This window comes from Protopterus annectens, chromosome 13.part0 (assembly GCF_019279795.1).
Source record: "Protopterus annectens isolate FY-2018-M chromosome 13.part0, PAN1.0, whole genome shotgun sequence".
Lineage (NCBI taxonomy): Eukaryota > Metazoa > Chordata > Ceratodontiformes > Protopteridae > Protopterus > Protopterus annectens.
Genome location: NC_056747.1, coordinates 921,472,229 through 921,493,225, shown reverse-complemented (window position 1 = coordinate 921,493,225; position 20,997 = coordinate 921,472,229). Strand labels below are relative to the sequence as shown.

General features: G+C 40.5%; 1 protein-coding gene across 1 annotated transcript in view; it reads right to left on the bottom strand.

The window, feature by feature from the left end:
- The window catches only part of CNTNAP1 (contactin associated protein 1), a 941,217-nt gene that overhangs the window by 638 nt on the left and 919,582 nt on the right, over positions 1–20,997 (bottom strand). Inside the window, exon 24 of the mRNA XM_044054679.1 lies at positions 1–339. This exon is cut by the window's left edge and continues 638 nt beyond it. Coding sequence (XP_043910614.1) covers positions 152–339 — 188 coding nt within the window. The 3' untranslated portion in view covers positions 1–151. The remainder of the gene's footprint in view (positions 340–20,997) is intronic.

The window sequence follows — 20,997 nt, the reverse complement described above, 5'->3', positions numbered from 1 at the left end:
ATCATGGCTAATTTTATCTGCTAAACTGTAACCAGTTCTCTGCTATTTACCTACCAAACTATGTGTTTTACTATTCTGAGAGGAAAAAACTCCCAGAGGATATCATGTCTGAATTTAACATCAATGTGGTATATTTAAATGAATTAGGAAATTATTCATTTTTTGCTTCTTCCAAAATCTGAGGGAGGTTTTTATCTTTCCTTAGTGAAAATGGCTTGGCTGTACTTGTGGACTCTACGATCTTGGGCTCATTGGTGTGATACGACCCTTTATATCGATGGTAGTATACGTACAGCACAATCAGAAGGATAGCAAGCAGCAAGATCAGTGTAACAAGAACTGTTGAAGAAAAGGAAAAAAAAATAGTTACTGGTGTGAAACTGCATTTTATTTCTTGCTGCATGTATTCAATGAAATGTCGGTCATCTAAAAACAAAGATGAAGTAAAATAACGGACAACGGTATTACTACTGAAAAGACAAACTGTTACCTATTCCTAAGAGAGTAAGTTTCTTGCTGAATGATTTTAAGCTGTCCATTGACAGATTCTGCACTCTCACTACATAAGCTCAAACTGGCTACATGTAATGTCCAGCCCAGTAACTTACCAGTGTTACACAACAAAAAAAAGGAAGTCAATCTGGTGGACCCCTGCCATAAACAAACTCTACAATAGAAGGAGGAAACTGATGTGGAATAAGGTGAAGTCCCAAGACTGGAAAAACTCCCTTATCAGCCTCATCAAATCCTCTAAAGCTAGCTATGAAAACAGAATTGCAGCAGATAGTAATGACAACCACAAAGCCTTCTGTAGTTATGTAAAGAATCTCCATGGCAATACCCAGATTTGCTCTGAGCTACTGCACAATATTATCTCCTATACCGAGCCAACAGATATTGCAAATATACTGGCGAACAGATTCACTGCTAACTTTACCCCCCCCCCAAAGGACCAATTACAATACCAGTAGATTGCCAGGCACCCAGTATTACTGCTGCACAGGTTAAAACAGCACTGTCCAAGGCCAAGAATACAGCTTCTATGGGACTTGACAGTATCCCTGGTTGTGTTCTTCATGAACTACAGAGTGAACTGGCACCTCACGTGTGTGCCCTGTTCAATCACAGCCTCACCTCGGGCTTTTTTCCTACCATATGGTGCACTGCTACAGTCATCCCTCTCCACAAAGGAGGAGCAACTACAGACCCTGGGAACTATTGCCCCATTAGCCTGATGAGTCTGATATGTAAAGCTATGGAACGCATCATCATGGACCTAATAAACAAGGATATAGGGAATCTCCAAACTCTGGATCCTGCACGGTTTGGTTTTGTGAAGGGTAGATCATGCCTGCTCTACTTGGTTGACTTCTTTGAGTCAGTCACCAGAGCTGTGGATGAAGGTAAAGTGGTTCATACAGCCTACCTTGATCTGGCCAAGACCTTCGATACCATTCCCCACTCAAGAATCATAGAAAAACTTACTAAGCTAGGCATCAACCCTTATATCACTAGGTGGGTTGCAAACTGGCTCACAGATAGAACCCACAGTGTGAACATAGCTAACTCCAAGTCAGACTGCCGACCAGTCATGAGTGGAGTTCCACAGGGTTCAGTCCTGGGTCCTCTCCTGTTTGGTATCTATTTCTCTGAAGTCCAGGCCAACACGAAGGGACTCTGGCTGTCAAAGTTCATAGATGATTGCAAGTTGGGAGCTATTATTAACTCCCCAAGTGATGCTGACATCCTACAGAAGGGCCTCAATGAGACCAACGACTGGTGTCAGAACCATGGCCTTAAGCTCAATGCAAAAAAATGTGTCTTCATACCCTTTGGGAAAAACCCAGTTCCCTTGAAGTACCTCATTGATGGTAGTCCACTGAACACAGAAGGCATTATAAGAGTTCTGGGAACACAGGCTGACAGCAGCCTCTCTTTTAACTACCATGTTGCCACTGTGGTCAGAAAGTCCTTCTATGTGGCACATCTCATTACTAAGGGTTTTGCATCCAGGTAGAAAGAGGTCATTGCCTCCCTCTACTCTTCCCTCATTAAGCCAATCATCGAGTACAATGCCCCATTTGGCATGTACCTCACTAGACACCTGCAACAACTGGAGAGGCCGAAAGAGTACCAACAAAGAGGATCCTAGACCTTAAACACTTGTTCTATATGGACAGACTAAAAAAACTATTCTCTGTCTCATATCACCTACTTAGAGGCCATCTCTGCTTGACTTATAAAACCATGTCTGACCCAGCTCTGTTAGAAATGCTACATCTAAAGAAATCACAATCCCTCTGCACCACACACTCCAGAGATCTCAACCTCACTACCACAATCAACAGAACATGCTGGAGGGACAGGTTCATAACCCAGAGACTGCCCATGCTATGGAGTAGACTTCCCATACATGTCAAGCAGAGCACCTGACTGGCCCTCTTCAAGACAAATCTTGATGAGTGGATGGGAAATAGAAAATTCACTCTGGGGATCACTTCAGTGGCTCTACTCAACAGAGGCACTAGGAAATAAGGTTGGGAGGCACGATACCAGGGTAATCTTATGGTCTAGGCTTGTAAAGGCTCCAGGGCCATTAGCCTAGTACACACCTATGAACCTATGAACTTCCTAGTATTCAAAACTAAGTTGAAAGAACACCTATTGATGATTCCAAACGTATATGTTCCAGAAACGATGGATAAGCAATAACTTCTCAAAAAACTGTTATGTCTGTCTCATTGACTGCTTCTTCCTGTTATTCCAAACAAGAATGCATTATGTATTTCTGCAGATAATGTTTCATTTATCAGTTCAAAGATGATTATACTATACTCACACACACACATATGTATAAATATACACTCCCCAGGATTTCATAAAATTTTTGTAGGTACCGTGTAGAGCCTACATGAAATGTATCCATGTACATGGCCACAGCCCTCTCCTTGGCAGCCCGCCATGCATATTAATGATGGTGCGCTGCCAAGGGAGAGCATAGGAATAAGGATATTGAATCAGTGTAGGCAGAAGTGTAGAGGATACCTGTTGTTGTAGATAAATACAGGGTGAGGCTTCCTGTACAGCTCCCCACTACTGTTGAAATGTTTTGAATTGCTTCAAATGTTGTAATATTTTATTTTAATTTTTTTTCTTCCATTTTTGTATGTTTGTGCGGTGCTCAGCACAGCAATGCCAAGCTGTGCTCACATACAGAAAGCTGACATCTGCCAGACATCTAAAAATAGAAACTGGGTGTCATTAATTATCATAATTACATATTTTTCTTATTTTTTTTCTGTTTTTTTAAACTGCTGTTTGCATGGCAAGGAGCATCGCAGAGCCAAGTGGTGCTCATACATACATAGCCGACATATGCTAGACATCTATAAATAGAAACTGGATTTAATTATATATGCATGTCTGGGTCTATCGGAGCATCACGGTGATTAGCAACGCTAACAGGTAGCCAAGTAGTATATGTGAAAGTATACAAGGTTTCATAATATCCAAGTAGCTAAATGGGTATAGATACAGCCTAATGCTTAATAGGTCCTGGGTTCATGACTGTGGCAGTGATAACATGTCTGTAGTTTAATTTATTATATATGTTTAAGTTTAAAAACACATTTGTGAAATATGGTACTCAAGAGGGTCTCACAGCAACAAATGACTGCTGCCAAAGTCATGGCCTTAAGTTAAATGCAAAAAATATATCATCATACAATTCAGCAAAAACATGGCCCCTACTGATTACCACATTAGCAGCAACCCCCTAAGCACACAACCTGTGGTGAGAGACCTGGGTACACAAGTTGACAACAATCTCACATTTGATCATCATGTAGCGGCAGTGGTCAGAAAAGCCTTTTACTTGGTTCATCTCATAAGTAAAGGGATTGCATCCAAAAAAAGGAGGTTAATACCTCTCTGTACTCATCCCTCATTAGGCCAATAATTGAGTACACCCCTCCAAATACCTGCACCAACTGGAAAGGTGACAGAAATACCTCAAAAAGAGAATCCATAGCCTCCAACACCTGTCCTATGTGGACAGGCTCAAATCACTATCACTCTACTCTGTATTGTACAGATTGCTCAGAGGTGATCTGTGTCTCTCCTACAAGACCCTGCTCTAATAGACATGCTCCATATCTGTAAGTCTAACTCCTCACATAGCACCCGATCAAAAAGGATTAAATCTAATATTTGACATTAACAAAAAACCTGCTGGAGAGAGACGGGTTTGTTTCCCAGAGGCTGCCCTGTCTCTGGAATAGACTCCCCATACACGTCAAACAAAATACGTTGCTGACCCACTTCAAGCCCAACTTTAATGAGTGGATGGGCAGCCACAAATTTGTCCCAGGGGTTCCACCTGTGTCCCTCATTAACAGGGGCAACAGGTGCTGATTGTAATTTCATTTTTTGGGGGATAAACTCTTGGCTAGGCTTGTAAGGGCCCCAGAACCATTAGCCTAGTAATCTCCTATGAGCCTATGCTAATGGCTACTTTTGTTTGTGTGGTGCTAAGCTTATCTAAAACCTCAGTTGTGGGAGTATTCACACTGCTTAGCTGTGATTAGCTGGTTTGCACGCTGCTAAGCAACATGGTGCTTTTATGACTGTTGCTCAATGACGTGTAAGGGTGGGAAAACAGCCTATATTATGCCCAATAGGCAGGAATTCTGCAACAGTCTTTGGAGTCTGATGAACTGGTGATATGGCAGGTGGTGCTGGTGAAGTTGCTCGCTTTTGGATGCAGATATGGGCTATTCAGGAGTCCAGGGTCTTTGTTGGGTTTCTGGTAAAAAATCATGAACCCAGGTTGCTGCAGGGCAGTTTCCAGGGCTTGGAGTGTAAGGCGGAGGCCTGGGACTGACTGGCCAAGGATTTTATCAGTGTTACAGGTATCCCCCACACAGGTGAGCAGTGTCATCACCATGATGATGACCTGAAGAGGAGAAAGAGGGGAACCTTGGACACCTGGATCCAAGAAGTCAGGGCAGGGAATGCTCCCACAAATATGTAAGTATGTTTTATACTGTTTTACCAATATGCAAGCTGAATGTCTGCAAAACTGGTATGCATAATGGTGTGCTTCTCTCCCAACAGCTGTAGCTGATAGGACTCAATGTCGAGTCCCATGCCATGCATCTGGCCAGATTGCACTGTGAGTGTGGTATGTACAGATTAATTATGCTAACTGTAGTGCAATAAGCAAGAAAGAGTAAAGCATTTGCTGTAAATAAGTATACACAATAAAACTGTAGTGCAATAAATGGGCAAGTAGCACTGTAGGGCAATACATTGGCAATTAGAGCTGTAGTGCAATAAATGAACAATAACAACTATATTGCAATAAAAAATAAACAATACAAATAACATTAAGCAAAATTGTGCACAGTAGGATTGTGTTGTCATAACTATTGCAGTAGAGCTGTATGCATTGCTTGTCTGTGGTAAGGTTGCTGCAGTCAAGTGTAACACTGTAATAGCTGTAGAATGCAAAACTAATGGCCTGCAAATTGTATTGTTTAACTAACAGTATGATCCAAGGCTGTCTCCAGGTCAATATTGGTCACATAATGCTCTCTGTTCCTCCTATTTCAGGTAATAAAGGTATATGGGTGCGGTAGGCCACTCTATGGGCAGATATTGTGTGGACTTCACAGACATTAACAGCAATACCAATAAAATGTTAAGCAGCATTGTTGATTCCTATTGAAATCTGTTTTAATAAATGCAGTATGGGTGTATTCCATGCATGTGTAATCTATTGTCATTGCAGTCATGTATAACACTATAATAGTTCTAGAATGCAAAATGAATTTAGTCACATAATGCTGTCTTTTTCTCCCACTCCAAGAACAAAAGGTATATGGGTGAGGTAGCCCATTTTATGAACAGATATGATTGCAATACCAATAAAGCATTAAGCAGCATTGTTGATTCCTAAGAAATCAGTTTCAATAAATGCAGTGTGGCTGTATGCCATGACAGTGTGTTTTCTACTGTCACTGCAGTCAAGTACAGCACTGTAATAGTTCTAGAATGCAAAATGAATTGAGTCGCATAATGCTGTCTTTTTCTTCCACTCCAGGAATAAAACATATATGGCTGAGGTAGCCCATGTTATGAGCAGATATGACTGTGCTAATATTTCACAGACACTTATCAGCAATACCACTAAAGTGTTAAGCAGCATTGTTGATTCCTAAATACATCTGTCTACATATTCCCAGAACGGCTGTATTCCTTGTATGTCTGTACTAAGCTGATGCAGTCAATGATACATTTTTTGCAGACGTCCCCTGCAGTCATAGCTATTGGGTTCTATTCCCAGGCCTGCCAACTAACGGATGATGGATGTCTAGTTTATGTAATGTACACAAACATAATGCTCAATTGTCACAATTTCATGTAATGTAATTAAAAATGCCTAATCAGTCAGTCACAGGATTACCAGAAAAATGATTACCTGGAATGCAATGTATGTCCAAATCCACTTAGAGAACATCTTGGCAGTTATAGAATTCCACATTACAGGAAAGTGTTCTGTGTAGTTCTGTACCTGTATTTGTTACTGCTCTGACCATACTGACTCATGCTAACAGCTTGAGAGGTATGTATGTGCTACATCAGCTATAGGAGAATTGTAGTCAGTGTACTCAAAACTGACACTACACACCTGTAGAGTAGTTATTATCAGTGCTTTCAGGGATATAGTCTGAATTGTCAGTAATGGATTGTTTCTCTCTCTCTCTCTGCCCACCTCTTACATTCATTTATTTATTATTGTTATTTATTATTATTATTTAATGTTAACATATTTTGTTACACTATATTTTTGCAAAATGTGATATATTATTGCTATGTGTTATGATTCAATAATAACGTATTTTGTTAAACTGTTTTGTTTGCCTTGTGGTTTACTTCTTACTGGCATGCTGTAAACATACTGTCTGTTATGTTATTTACTGTTGTGATACACATAATATACATAAAAAAGCATGCCAAGGTACCAAACAATCACCAGTAAAAATTCCAAGGTACCCAAAGAAGGGAAATCCAGCCACAAAATGAGTAAAAAACAGCTTTATTCCAACAAAGCAAACCACATTAACGTTTCTTAAACTCCACAAATACATTTTCATTTAAAGTACTTCATCAGATGCAGAAAGTTAAAATTATAGTTTATTGAAGTACTTTCTTGTCATGTTCTTCTCTCCAGCTGCTTCATATTGCTTTCTCTCTCTGTGTAGTCTCTAGCTTCACAGCAGCTCTTGGTCAGTTCTGAGTGTTTTTCTTAAAGACAAACTTGCCTTTGTTTGGATCTTGGTTCATTAGCAGCAGTACAAAAGAACTGCCAGCTCACACTGACAAAGTACTTTAAATGAAAACGTATTTGTGGAGTTTGTTAAGAAACATTAATGTGATTTGGTTCATCAGAATAAAGTTATTTTTTATTCATTTTGTGGCTGGATTTCCCTTCTTTGGGTACCATGGACTTTTTACACATAATATACATTAATATATATATGGATTAATTAAAAATGATGCTCCATTCTGTTAATGCTAACAATGGTTTGGTTATTATTTACCAAAGCACGTCAAGGTAGGCCAATTCAGGCTGAACTGCCTACCTAGCCTCAACCGGCCATGACACCTGGTCCAACCACATTTGGGACCCAGACCAGTGGTGCCCCCTCTGCTGCCCCTGCACTATCTGTGGCTTTGAGTAGTACCCCCCCACAGGACAGGACCCCCCTCTGGGAGCAGTGGTGGAGGGGGTGTCGTCACCCAGGATGAGCTGTTGGTCTTGGTGCGTGGGATAGTCTACCATGTGTTTGACTGCCACCTGCGCCGGATAGAAGACATGCTGACCGACTTGGTGGGGCAGCCTTGCCCCAGTGCCCAGCCTCCAGAACTGCCACCCTGGGGCAGTGAAGATGATGTGCCGACAGTCCCATGGGTGGGGATGTGATTCATGCTGCTGTCATCTGGAAGAACATGGGACTTGGATTCCACAACACCCTCACTAACCAAGATGTTCTCCCCCCTCATGTGTCACAGACCACCCCTGTCTGCTGTTTTGTCTGTTTTGTTGGTCTCCAAATGCATCCTCACCTATCAAACTTACCTCTTCCACAAGTACCTATGTCCCTTCCCCAACATTCCACTCCTACCTTTAAAAAAAAAAACTGGGCACCTGTCCCCAAAGAAAAATTCATCCCATATATAGCTCTCCATTTTGCACATGCCCACTAGATACACATAATTGGTCCAATTGGCTTGACAATGCAGTTATGTTGTCCTCACCCCTCTCTCTGGGGTTGAGAGTTCAAATTCATGTACAAATTCTGTCAAAGTGCACAGCTGGTTCTTTCCTACATGCTTCCTGCACATTCCTACCTGCCTTTCACTATGTTTTTCTCCCTGCTTGCCCCCCATTTCACCACTTTCCTATCGCCTTATTTTTCTTTTCCTTATATTTTTTGGTGCATTGCTGCATGACACTCTGCTTCACATACCTTCGCTAAGCTCAGCTTAATAGAGCTATATTCGACTATATGTGTTTTTAAACTTGTAATACACACTTACAAAATAAACACCTGTCCCATGTTTTGAATCATAGAACACCGCACCTGCAGACCACTGCATTAACCTGACAGGCCACACAACTTTAACAGGTGGTTTAAACAAAACATAGCAATTGCCAGTTAAAGTCATTAAGCATGTTTCAGAGGAGCTGCGCACCGCACTGCATCGCACAAACTTGATTAAAAAGTAATGGAAAAAATGGGAGTGTGCCTTGGACTGTGGTGCAATAGTACACCACTAGAAAGTGAAAAACAATAACGGATGTAAGTGACGCCTGTGATAGCAGGTAAATGTGCCCTTCAGCAGCAACATCTAGAAAGACACCTGCTAAGGCATTAATGGCTAAATACATGTTCAACTGCGACCCTGATGCAAACATTATTTATTTATTTGTCCTTTGTTAACCAGGTTAAGCCACTGGGCTGGGAGTCCATTTTCAGTGGAGTCCTGAGGAGAAAAGTTCCACAAACACATGATAAAAAAGATGATGCCAAAAATGAACATACATATATCATAACAAAGTTACATTGCAAGTTTGAAAACATAAACAGGGCAAGAAAAAAAAAAGCATGTGAGTAACAACATTAATGCCTTGTAGATGATCATTAAAAGTATCGACAAAGCTCCACAAACACATGATAAAAAAGAGGATATCAAAAAATACACATATATTATAATCACACCAAGTTACATTGCAAGTTTAGGAACATTAAAAAGGGCAAGATAAAGAGACATGTGAGTAACAACATTAATGGCTTGTAGAAATCATTAAAAACATGCATTTTGTGCATGGACAACAACAAAATGATAGTGGTAGAGTTGGTGGAATAAAATAGAATAGTAAGTGGAGTGTAGAGAAGAGTGGAGAATAATTGAAGAGGCAGAATAGCAAGAATGGCAGTTGTGTCAGTTATAGTGGGTGGAATGGAAGGCGAGGTGGTAAAGTTAGAGTGGAGAGAAGGAAATGAGGAGGAAAGAGTTGAGGTGGCTAGGGAAATAAGTAAAATGTGGGCTCAGTGGTGTAGCTATGGATTCACAGGAGTTTAAGTGTAGTTTATATGGTGTATGAAGGGAATAGTTCTAGTGTGGCAGTGGTAGATTAGGTGGGGTGATGGCAGTTGCAGGAGGGAGAGTTGGCTAGGTATTTTTTCAGTTCTTATTTGAACAAGAGAGAAGACTGGATATGGTTTTGCTGGACTTGTAGATGTTCAGTAGTGCTTGGTCAGTGCTATGGAGAGATTGTGTAGGTTTGTAGAGGGATAGGAGGGTGAACAGGGAGGGACCATTTTCAGGTTTGTAGAAAAGAGAATGTGAATTTGTAGCTGTGAAAGTTGGAGTAGTTGTGGGAACTCAAGCCACTGAAGTTTTTTAGTGTGAGGCAGTGATGGGATTTGTAGGGGAGATTACAGGCAAATCGGGCTATTTTGTTTAGGTTTGTTCTAGTTTGTTTAAGAGATTTGCTTGGATGTGTGTGAATATAGGGAAAGTGTATATTAGGCAGGGGAGAAGATAGGCTTGTGCAAGTGAGGTCCTAGTGGTGTTAGTTAAGAATGTTTTGTGTCTATACAGTAAACCTAGTTTTTGATTCGTCTTTTTGATGGACTGTAGGATGTGATGGTCAGATTTCAATCAGTCATTAATAGTGATTCCTAGAAGTTTTGTAGTGGGGTCTGCATAGATATTGGTGTTGTCAAAAGGAGAGAGACTGAAAGATGTTTTAAGATGGGATAAAGATTTGGGGAGGAAAGGAGGCATTTGGTTTTAAGTATTAGTTGGTTGTCAGTTAGCCAGTGTTCGATGATATTAAAGGACGTCTATGTGACAAAGTGTAGGTCAGTGGGGTGGTCAGAGAGTGTGATAAGGGTAGAATCATCCAGATATTTGATTAGTGAAGATGAGGTACAGACAGAGCGAAGATTGCTAGTGAAAATATTAAAGAGAAGGGGGCCAAGGATGGATCCTTGGGGGACACCAGTCTGGATAGGTAAGAAGGGTTAAGTAGGAAGTCTGCCATTTAACATAATGATGTCAGTTGTTGAGATAGCTGGAGAACCAGAGGATAGTGGAGGTGGAGAGGTTAAGTTCAGATAGTTTAGAGAGGAGTTTAGGGTGGGAGACAGTGTTGAAAGCTTTAGAGAGGTTGAGGAACACACATGATACAAGTTTATTATTGTCCCTTGCTTCTGCTACAGTCTGGGTAAAAGATAGCAGGGCTGTGGATGTGCTGTGTTGAGGTCTAAATCCATGCTCAGAGGGGATAAGGAGGTTTTCATAAAGTAAATAGGACATAAGTTACCAATGAATGCATTTCTCGAGAATTTTTGAGGGAGGGGAAAGGATGGCTATTGGTCGGTAATTGGTAGGTTCAGTAGAGTTACCTCCCTTGTGAAGTGGAATAATATAGAAGGATTTCCAGATCTCAGGGACTCAGGATTCTTTGATAGAATGGTTATTAAGAACTGAGATGGGATATTTTATAGAGTTAGTAGCAAGTTTAAGAAATTGTGGGGGTAGGTTATCTAAAAAGGGTAAGAAAGTTTTCAATTATAGAAGAAAGGATTTGATATAGACAGTGGAAACAGGTTTCAGGGAGAAGGCTGACTGGGGCTGGGTGGTTGAGGGGGTTAAAGTTAGTTTTTGACTGTAGTCGGGGTGGGGGGGTTTAGTTTTCTGATATAGAACAGCGGCAGTTTCAAGATGGGTTTTGTCAGGGACGGGTTGAGGGTAGAGGGTTTACCAGGATAGAGTATACTGTTCTTAGCGTGCCAGAACTTTTTTGGATTAGAAAACTGGGTGGCATCCATATACATGCATCCATATAAAGCCATGCACATACTGATAGATGTAGAAAATGTATGTCAGCCTATATGTGTGCACATACATCTTGCAAATACACCTGCTGAAGCAGTGACTCAGTAGATCAGTCTGTTAATTGCCTTGTGAACAGTAAATTATGCCACACACAGGCCTGGGTTTAAATCCAGTGATGTGTAGAAGTGAATGTACAGTACTGTAAAGGCAGCAATTAATGACCGAGTCATCCACTCTTTATCCACACAATGCATTTCAAATGACATGTCTGCATTTCACTGATGGAAGTCACAGACCTGCAGGTAGGAACATGCTTTACATATCCCTATAACAAAACTGTATGTACATAAGTGTCACATCATGCATTAATACACATTCACAGAGAATGTCAACACAGGCACTGAAAATGAGGGCCACTAATGTCCGAGTGCACCACGCAATCCTTCCAAAGTCACTGTGCATATTATCACAGCTGCACAGCTAACATACACATCGGTAGTCTCTGCTTGTAACAAGGCCTGCCCTCATACATGCTGCAAATTACTACCAGACTGCAAGACATGGCCTGGCAGTTGCCCAAACGGTGGACATATACTTATATTTGTACCCCATCTTACTCAAGGACACACCAAACATGTTGCCTAATACTCTGTTAATGATACCATACACATGCCTTAACTGGAGTGGAAAGAGTAGCCTCACTTTGGCTCTGCCTCTACAACAAGGTTGACACAGCTCTCACAGTTACTCCTACAGCTTGTTGTCCTCCAAATTGTTCACACTCTCTGTCTACGTCTATTATCTGCAGCAGCAGCTACAGCCTGTAGCACTCACATCTCTATGTAAAGGTTTCTGCTGCAGACCTACTCTCTGCAAAAATGTAGTCTCCTCACCCCAGTATTGTCCAGCACAACATATCAGCAAGGGACCTTAATCTACAAGGAGGCCTTATATATTGTACAGTGGTTGCATGTCATTGGCTGATGATAGTGCAAATCAGCTGTGTTGGCTGCAATTAACATTTCAGACCTACAGATTGGTTTAGAGGCAATCACCTGCTGATGAGAAGCATGTTTAAAATGCAAGCAGCTGGCTATGGGAACCATTCTGTATGCGACTTTCTTCACACAGAGCACACCTTTGTGTAAACTTTAGTATCACCACATATCAACAGAGGAGTAGTGCACTCCATCAGGTATGTAACTGATTTTGTGTACAACAGGATGCAGATGGGTAAATAGACTTATGGAGAATAGTAATTGCAACATTAAGCCTGTCTTAGACACATGATATTGACATGCCATTGATCTCCTGCTGTCTTACACCACACAGGACATACAATAAGTCAATGGTGCATTGTCATTTATCATTGTGGCACACTGGTCTCATTGGACTTTATATTTATAGTGGATGTAATAGCACACTGCTATTTGTGTAGCACTTTTTTATGACATATTATCGGGGGATTGCTCATAGGGGACATGCCATAGAAGGCTTGAGTGTTGGGTGTATGATCATACAGCAGTATCTGTCATGGCACACACGGGAATACCTGACTATTGCTACTATCTCAGTTGTATCCACACACTTAGTATGTTTGCCCACTGTGGAGTATGACATGTGTGAGCAAGCAGTGAATAGTGCCAGCCATTTTGTCCTTGCTGTATCTCTACATAGTGTACTTTCATATATGTGATTCTGTAATGTGTTCACCTTTCGTTGTCTTTCAGGAATCATGTACCCTAGATGCCATGCACCCTTCTCTGATTGGAAAATGAAATTATACTTAAAGGACTAAGGCAACATCATCACATCCTACTGTGGAGGGGGAGGCAAAACAGAGAACAGCGGGCTGCATTGTGGGCAGACCTTATCTGTGATGTGCATGGCAAGGGCCTTTAGGGCAGAACATATGAGAAGGTTTGACACCACGCAATGGGCATGATCAATTCTGCATGACAAAGGGCAGCAGATATAGCCAGGATCATGCCATCACCTGTAGAGGGCCTGCTACGGAACAACCACTCTCAGCCACTGAGGAATTCCTGGTGAACCTAGGCACAAATGACAACTCCCAGGCATCCATCACACCATACATCGTGGAGTTAGATGTTGCAGTTTCCACAGCAGAGGAGCATGCAGGTAGGCTTACTGTTATCAGCATTGTAATACTGTAGCAGTCAGTGTGTCAGGCTGTACAGTGTTACATGGGTGTCAGATCTTTGTTCTTTGGGGGGAGGTTAACCTCAGTTGTACTCTCATAATCAGAATGTGACCAATACAACAAGTAACACAGTAGCTACTGTAAATGTGAGATATATGGAAGTATTACCTTGTTGTGCTGCAACATGTGTTGGTACTAACATTGCCTCACCCTCAACATTTCACAGGTCAGTCAGGTATTGGCAAGGCTGTGATCCTGCTCCTGGTAAGCATGACACTGTTTTGTTAAGGAACATTTATATTCTATTAAAGTTAAGAGCCAGAATAATGCTCTATTTAAACATACTTTTGTGTGTAAACAGAGTAGAATGATTTTATTTTCCAGTCTGGAACAGGTACCTAAGGATCTTACAGGGAGTAATCACAGGAGTGTAGCTGAACAAAATGAAACATTTTGCTAGTGACAGATAAGAGCAGATACACCTCCTGGTTTAAATGAGACAATTACTCTAAAATGCCTTTTAAAAAACAAAAGGTTGACAAGAAAATAAATTAGGCAGTGAAAAGGGTATTTCAAGATATTTGGTAATATAGGTGTACTGGGTTTTCATGTGTTGTTTTATCAAGTATATTTTCATATTGATTAATTAAAAGGTACATTTTACTGGTCAAGTTTTACTTGATTTACTTGAAGTGATTGTCGTTAAGGTCTTGAGTTGAATGTGTATTTTGTTCTGAGTCAGTCTTTTTTGGAAGTAAGCGGAGAAGAAAAATGTTTGACTGCTAATACAGTTGCAGGTCTTTGTTATTATGAGTATTGGTGGATTTTTCATACACAATAATGCAGGCACTCATGTACCCCTTTTTTCTTTCTTATTACAGCTGACCGGGGGGTTGGTGTCTCTCCCCTAGATGACCTGATGTCAGTGTCTCTTCAGAGTGTCATGATGACAGGTGTGGGTGTCAGGGGGCTGAATCTGTCCCAGAGGTAGAATTCCCTCTTCTGCCTCCATTGTCGCTGTACACAGTCAGTAGGCCCACACATACCCAGTCCCTGGTGGCCACAGATATTAGACAGTCAGAGGTTGGGGACATTGAACAGGAAAGTGTGGCAACTATGGTTCCAGTGAGTGTAGACAACGGCCATAGCCAGGGAGCTGGTGAGATCCCACACAGAAGGATTGACAGGGGTGCTTGTAGGAGTCCCGCTGTCTATCAGCCACCTGTTGCAGGTGTCACATCATGGGTCACTCGGCGTATGTTTTGAGCCATCATGGAGGCACAGGCACATTCTGCATGGAACAACAGACATATGCTTAGGGTTATGGATGCAGCACAGTCTGACATCTGTGACTGCCTCCACCATATTGGGGACACCCTGGATCAGTTGACTGATGCAGTGGACAGAAGGTGGGCTGAGACAATGTCGGTCTTGGACTGGATGGGACCCATGATTGGAGTTGTGTGCCAGACTCGTGAATGCAGGTCAGCAACCCTATCTGCTGAGAATCCACATGGCTATGCAAAATCATGCTCCCGTAGTGGCAGTACATCCAGTGCTACAGAGGGCAGTGTGCTGTCCACACCATGACATGGCAGGCCATGGGCACATGGTCCTGGGCTGTTCTATGGGGGACATGATCACAGCAGGCAGCAGTCACTGTCAGGTATTAGCACCACTTCTGACTTTGGGGCATGGAGGTGCCAGTGCAACTCCTGGCAGAGCCAGTTCCCATGTTCAGTGATGGAGACGGTGAACTGTCATCTCTACCATGTACAGTCCAAAGCTGTCCAACACATACAAATTTAGGGCTATCACTGAGCTTGACTGTGTACATGCACACACTCACACACCACTGTCAAATGCAGGTCACCTACAGACACACACAGCACCTTTCCATGGTCCATCTTACCTGCTTCCTGACTCACACACATGCTGTCAACCATTTGTGTCAGACTAGGCCTCATGCACCACAACACAACACCCTGTGCAAGTGATGATACCTGTTCCACATCCCTGTCATCCTTGCCATTGATGCAGGGAAATGAAGCTATGTGTCTAATACACAGGATGATTATATTAATTAACATATAGCTGTGTAATGCAGTGTTGTTTTGCCATGCCACATGTAGTGGTTAATGACAGATACTGTATGCTGGCATTTGTCACAAGTACGCCACATACTTTTGTGTATCTTATCTTGAATGATGTTGTAATGGCTATATAGTTACAAAATGACAGGTGTGTCACAAATCTGTTTCTGATTCTGTTTCAAGAGTCTGTTGGGATAACCTATGGATACACACCAGCAATAAAGCAGTGCAGGATGGCATGTCATCACAGTAGAAATATGTCTTTAGCAAGGTACAGCACTATATGTGCATGGCTCCATAGATTCATATGTGTATAACAGGCTAACAAGGACAATGGCAGCATTCAGCATACTCACATGCATCTCCCCATCAGATGAGACAAGCAAGTATGCATAGCTCTACACCCATGCATATTTTGTTCTGTTCTGTTCATCATAAAATCTGTGGTTTCTGCAATTCCTTAAATAGTTGATGGTGCAATGGTAGCATTGTTGCCTCACAGCTGGAGGTTCTCCGGTTTGATTCTTGGCTGGGGTGCCTTCTGTGTGGAGTCTGCATATCCTCTCTGTGTTTGTGTGTGGGTTTGCTTTGGTGTCATCCCATGTTACAAAGACGTGTCTGCAGTATTTCTCCCTGGGCCTCTGCTGAAAATTGGCTTTTGTTCCAAGTCAGACTTTCCTGGTCAACAAATGTTTAATAAAATCTACAGGCATTTGAATTTTAGACTTCATATTCTTTACAAAGTACATAGTAACACAAAACCTTTTATTCTAGCAATTTTCTGAGTTTATAAGATGAAGATTTGAAATCTGTCCCTATTTTTGGGACTGTATTCCCCCATTATTGGCTTTGTCTAGGTGTTTTGTGCTAAGAGGCTGACAGCTATGGTGAGAATTGAATCCACTAAAGGGTAGCCATTTAAGTTTCAGTCTTCCACTCTTTCATAAAACAGCTGATTTGGCATAGTGGTATGTTGCTCAGACTGTTTTGCACAGGGTCCTGGCTTCAAGACATGGCAGTGAAATGTATGGTGGTAACACAGCATTTTATATTAGCAACTTTCCAAGATTATACAAGCAATGTTTAAAATGTGCCCCTGGTTTTTGGCCTTTTGTCCCTCCCCAATAAATTGTGGCTTTTTACAGATTTCTTGTGCTGTGAATTTGAGAGATACAATTGAGTGTCGAATAGATTTTACAAGGAGCTGAGAGCTGCAGGGAAACAGAAGTTTAGTGCTGCTTATGCTAAGTCTGCTTGCATTGTTAATAGCACAACAGGTAGTGTACTTGCTTTTGATGCAGAAGGCTGTGGGTTCTACTCCCACAGGGGGTGGGTGCTGCCCTACTGAGAATGTCCTCTTTGGCGAAGATACAGGCACTTTATTTGTAGATGAAACACTGAAATATAAAGTTGTTTGCTAGCAGCAACCTCTTCATTAGTTACAGATCTCTTTAATGTGGAATTTTATAGATGACTTTTACTTCTGCAGAGATTGCACATATTTACTGATACTGGTGGATTGTAGATGTTTGAGTAGACTTTTATTATGGAAATGTTCTCAACTGGGTAGTTTTGTCATTATTGGTGCATGCATTTTGTTTCATTGTTTACTGGAAAAAATGTTCAAAACAATAAATTTAAAACACCCTCTAACAACTGTACTGTATTATACAAGGAATATAATTTAATACAATCAGGAAGGTGTCTCACACAACACATGTATGTCTTGTGTGCAAGAGGCCTATCATTTGAAAACAGACCAAAGTTAATCTTTATACTAGCCAAATGTATTTTCTTTGAATGTGGATTTCAATGCTGTTTCAATGAATGTGAGTTTCAAGGGCAGAGAACTTTTAATGCTAAATCTGTTTTCATTGTGAGACTGCATTACATTGTTTAGCAGATGTCTTAGTGTTAGTGCTGTAAAATGCAAAATAAACTTTCAAATGAAATACAAATCATCGTAGAAGTAAAGCAGTGTACACATTACAATGGTTATGGTAAATGGGGCAAAATAGCTAAGTAATGAGACATTGGAATGGCTGCAGTGGGGAGGCTCCATTCAACCATGACTTGGTGAGGGGGAAGGGCGGCAAACTACAGCTCCGGCTGAACTATACCTCTCAACTGTCCAGATTTCACAGAACAAATAGATTTTTGCTTCTTATTTTTGGTTTGTTCCTCATAAATTTTTTGGTTTTCTGGCAAATCATTTAGAAATTAAGTCACTAAATAATGACAGACATTGAGTTTCAGACTTCATAACCTTCAGAAAAATCCATGCGAAAGCAAGACCAGAAAAATCCATGCGAAAGCAAGACCTGTTATTCTATCAACTAAGTTTATATAAGAGCAATATTTAGTACTGTTTGTATGTTCCCCCAATATATTTGGCCTTGTCCAGATTTCCTGCGGTAACAGGTTGAGAGGTACGTGCAAATAAATTGCTTTATAGAATTAGGCATATCCAAACCACTCAACTGTCCCCGAATTTGACTCAAAATGTTGCTCTCCCTTTAATAATCCCTCCACAAAATGACAATTTTGGAAGAAAACATGGAGGGTTTACAATTAATAAATAACTAATAATCAGAGTTATAGATTACTTTTATTTCAGAAATGCATGTAGATTCCTTTATTTTGTCAGTTGCTCAAGTTAACATCACATTTTGGTCCAGTTTTCATAAAATTGTGGTTTTGCAAATTAGAGGCAAATCATTAAAGATTGAAGTTAAAAAATAATGACAGACATTTGAGTTTCAGATTTCATACCCTTCAGAAAATTCATACTAATGCAAGACCTACTATTCCATTAGAAAGTTTATAAGAGCAATATTTAAATATTGTCCTTATTTTTGGGCCTTTGTCCCACTTCTATGTATGGCTTTGTCCAGATTTCTTGCTCTGAGGTTGAGAGGTATGGCAAATGTGTCAGGGCCATCACAGTCAGCCAGAGACATTTCAAATTGTGACATACTTGTTGCACCCCCCCCACCCCCATGTAGTGACTCTGGATGTGTCCAAGTAAGGCAAGGAGCAGTTATGCAGTGTAAGGGTGCAGAGTATCCCACCATCCAAGATAGACAAGTACTACAGTGGCTTTTCATCTGTCCTTGCTTGATTTTGCAGAATGTTCTGGCTTTCTGTCATATTTTTATACTGTTGATTTATGCTTCTTATTATTCAGAAAGTGCCTGTTGCTCTGTGTTTAAGTAGCAATGCTTTAATGACCATCAGGTAAGCTTGTCTGAGATTGTAAGATGCAAATAAGCTTTAATAAGCATACTGTTAAAGAATTACCAACATTGAAAGCCTTTTTGTTGTTGCCATGCAGATAATACTTGCATAACTAGAAAACATATAAGCCTTGGGTGTTGAAATGTATATGACAGTATTTGTAATAAAGGACAGGATTACAGTATTTTAAGAAGCTCATTACCTTTGTTGATGACTTGCAGTCATCTTTGCAGGCTTTACCCGTAAACTAAACAGAATGCCAGTCAATCATGTGTGGTCCATAGTAATCCTTTAAGCAATGTATTTTGTGCTTGTTTCTTGTTTGCTGTTCATTTTTTACTTTGATCATGTTTTCCCCATGAATCAAGTAGATAACTGTCAGGCAGCAGGTCGTTTTTGGATAAGAAACATTTTTACAAGTGGGGGTATCACAGAGATTGCTACTTTCAGCTTGTTACTTGGTACTTTTATAAAGCTGAATATAAATTATAATTAGAAATGCAGCACAAGGAGAAGTGGTTTGAGTTGAGTGCTGCTTATTTTTCTTATACTTGACTTTGACTGGCATTCTAGTAATGTATTTAAAAAGTAATTTTTTTATGCTTTGCAACCTTTTTGTTTCCATCTAGATATTAAGTAAGCTGTCATGCAGCCAATGCATTGAAATATTTTTTTTCTTCTACACTTCATTTTGTCTTGATTGGACTCTTTCATGATGGTTTGGCACCCAGGGTAGTATATTTAATAAAAGTTCCAGTTTTTGTGGTTTTGAGTATAGCTCCTCCTTTTCTAGTTGGCCACACCCCTTCCCACTGGCCCCCGCCCAATCAGCTGTCTCCTGCAGCCCCCCTTTGATTTGAAGTCACCAGCCGCCACTGGTCTTCCAGTTTCTATAATGTAATATAATTTGCTTTAATCAGTGAATTTCCTTTTTAAATTTTGAGACATTCTAAGAAATATTCCCCATGTTCTTTCTTGTTTATACAATTTAGTAATATAATCGTTAACTACTTTCATTATATCTATCTCTCCTCTTCATTTTTCCCATTTTCATGATATATTTCACATAATAATGTTTCTTCTGTTTTTAACCTTTTTTTCATACGAGAGAAATCTCTTATTTTCATCCTTGCAATAAATACTGTTGTTTTAACAATTATTTCACTCTAGTCCTATTCATGTCATAACCCCCCCATTCCTTCATTAAATACCCAATATCCTATAAATCCATTAATATATATATATATATATATATATATATATATATATATATATATATATATATATATATATATATATATATATATATATATATATATATATATATATATATAGTACATGCATCATCTTAGCACAGTTTGTTTTCTCTCTTGTACATATAACCTTTTCTACTTTCTTTTATATGTTATCTATTACTTGGATACATTTTATAAAAAGGAACTGACAACCTGCATCCTTGGTTCTTATACAAAGGAATAATTATTTTATGATGCTTCCATAAGGGCACACATTCTTGGTAAAAATCATTATAATTTACAATTGTCCTCATCAGTTTCTTTACTCTTTCCATTGTCTTATCTTCTTCTTCTTTTGGCTTTTTCTCAGTTAGGGGTCACCACAGTGGATCACCTGTCCACTCATGATTGGCAGTGGAGTTTTACAGTGTCAAGTTGCCAGCACGGTGCCCAACCTTCCACAGAAGGCACACACACACACACACACACACACACACACACACACACACACACACACACACACACACACACACACACACACACACACACACACACTCACACTCACACTCACGCCTAGGGCCACTTTCGAATGTCCAATCCACCTACAGCATGTCCTTGGGATGTGGGAGGAAACCGGAGCACCCGGAGGAAACCCACATGACCACAGGGAGGACAAGAAGACTCCACACAGAAGGCACCCCAGCTGAGGATTGAACGGGAGAACCTCTTTCTGTGAGGTGGCAACACTAACTGCTGCACCACCGCAGTCGCTCACACTTCCCATTGTCTTATAATATCTATATTCTCTATTATTACCCATAATGCCCAAACTTTTCCAGCTTGAACCTCCCTT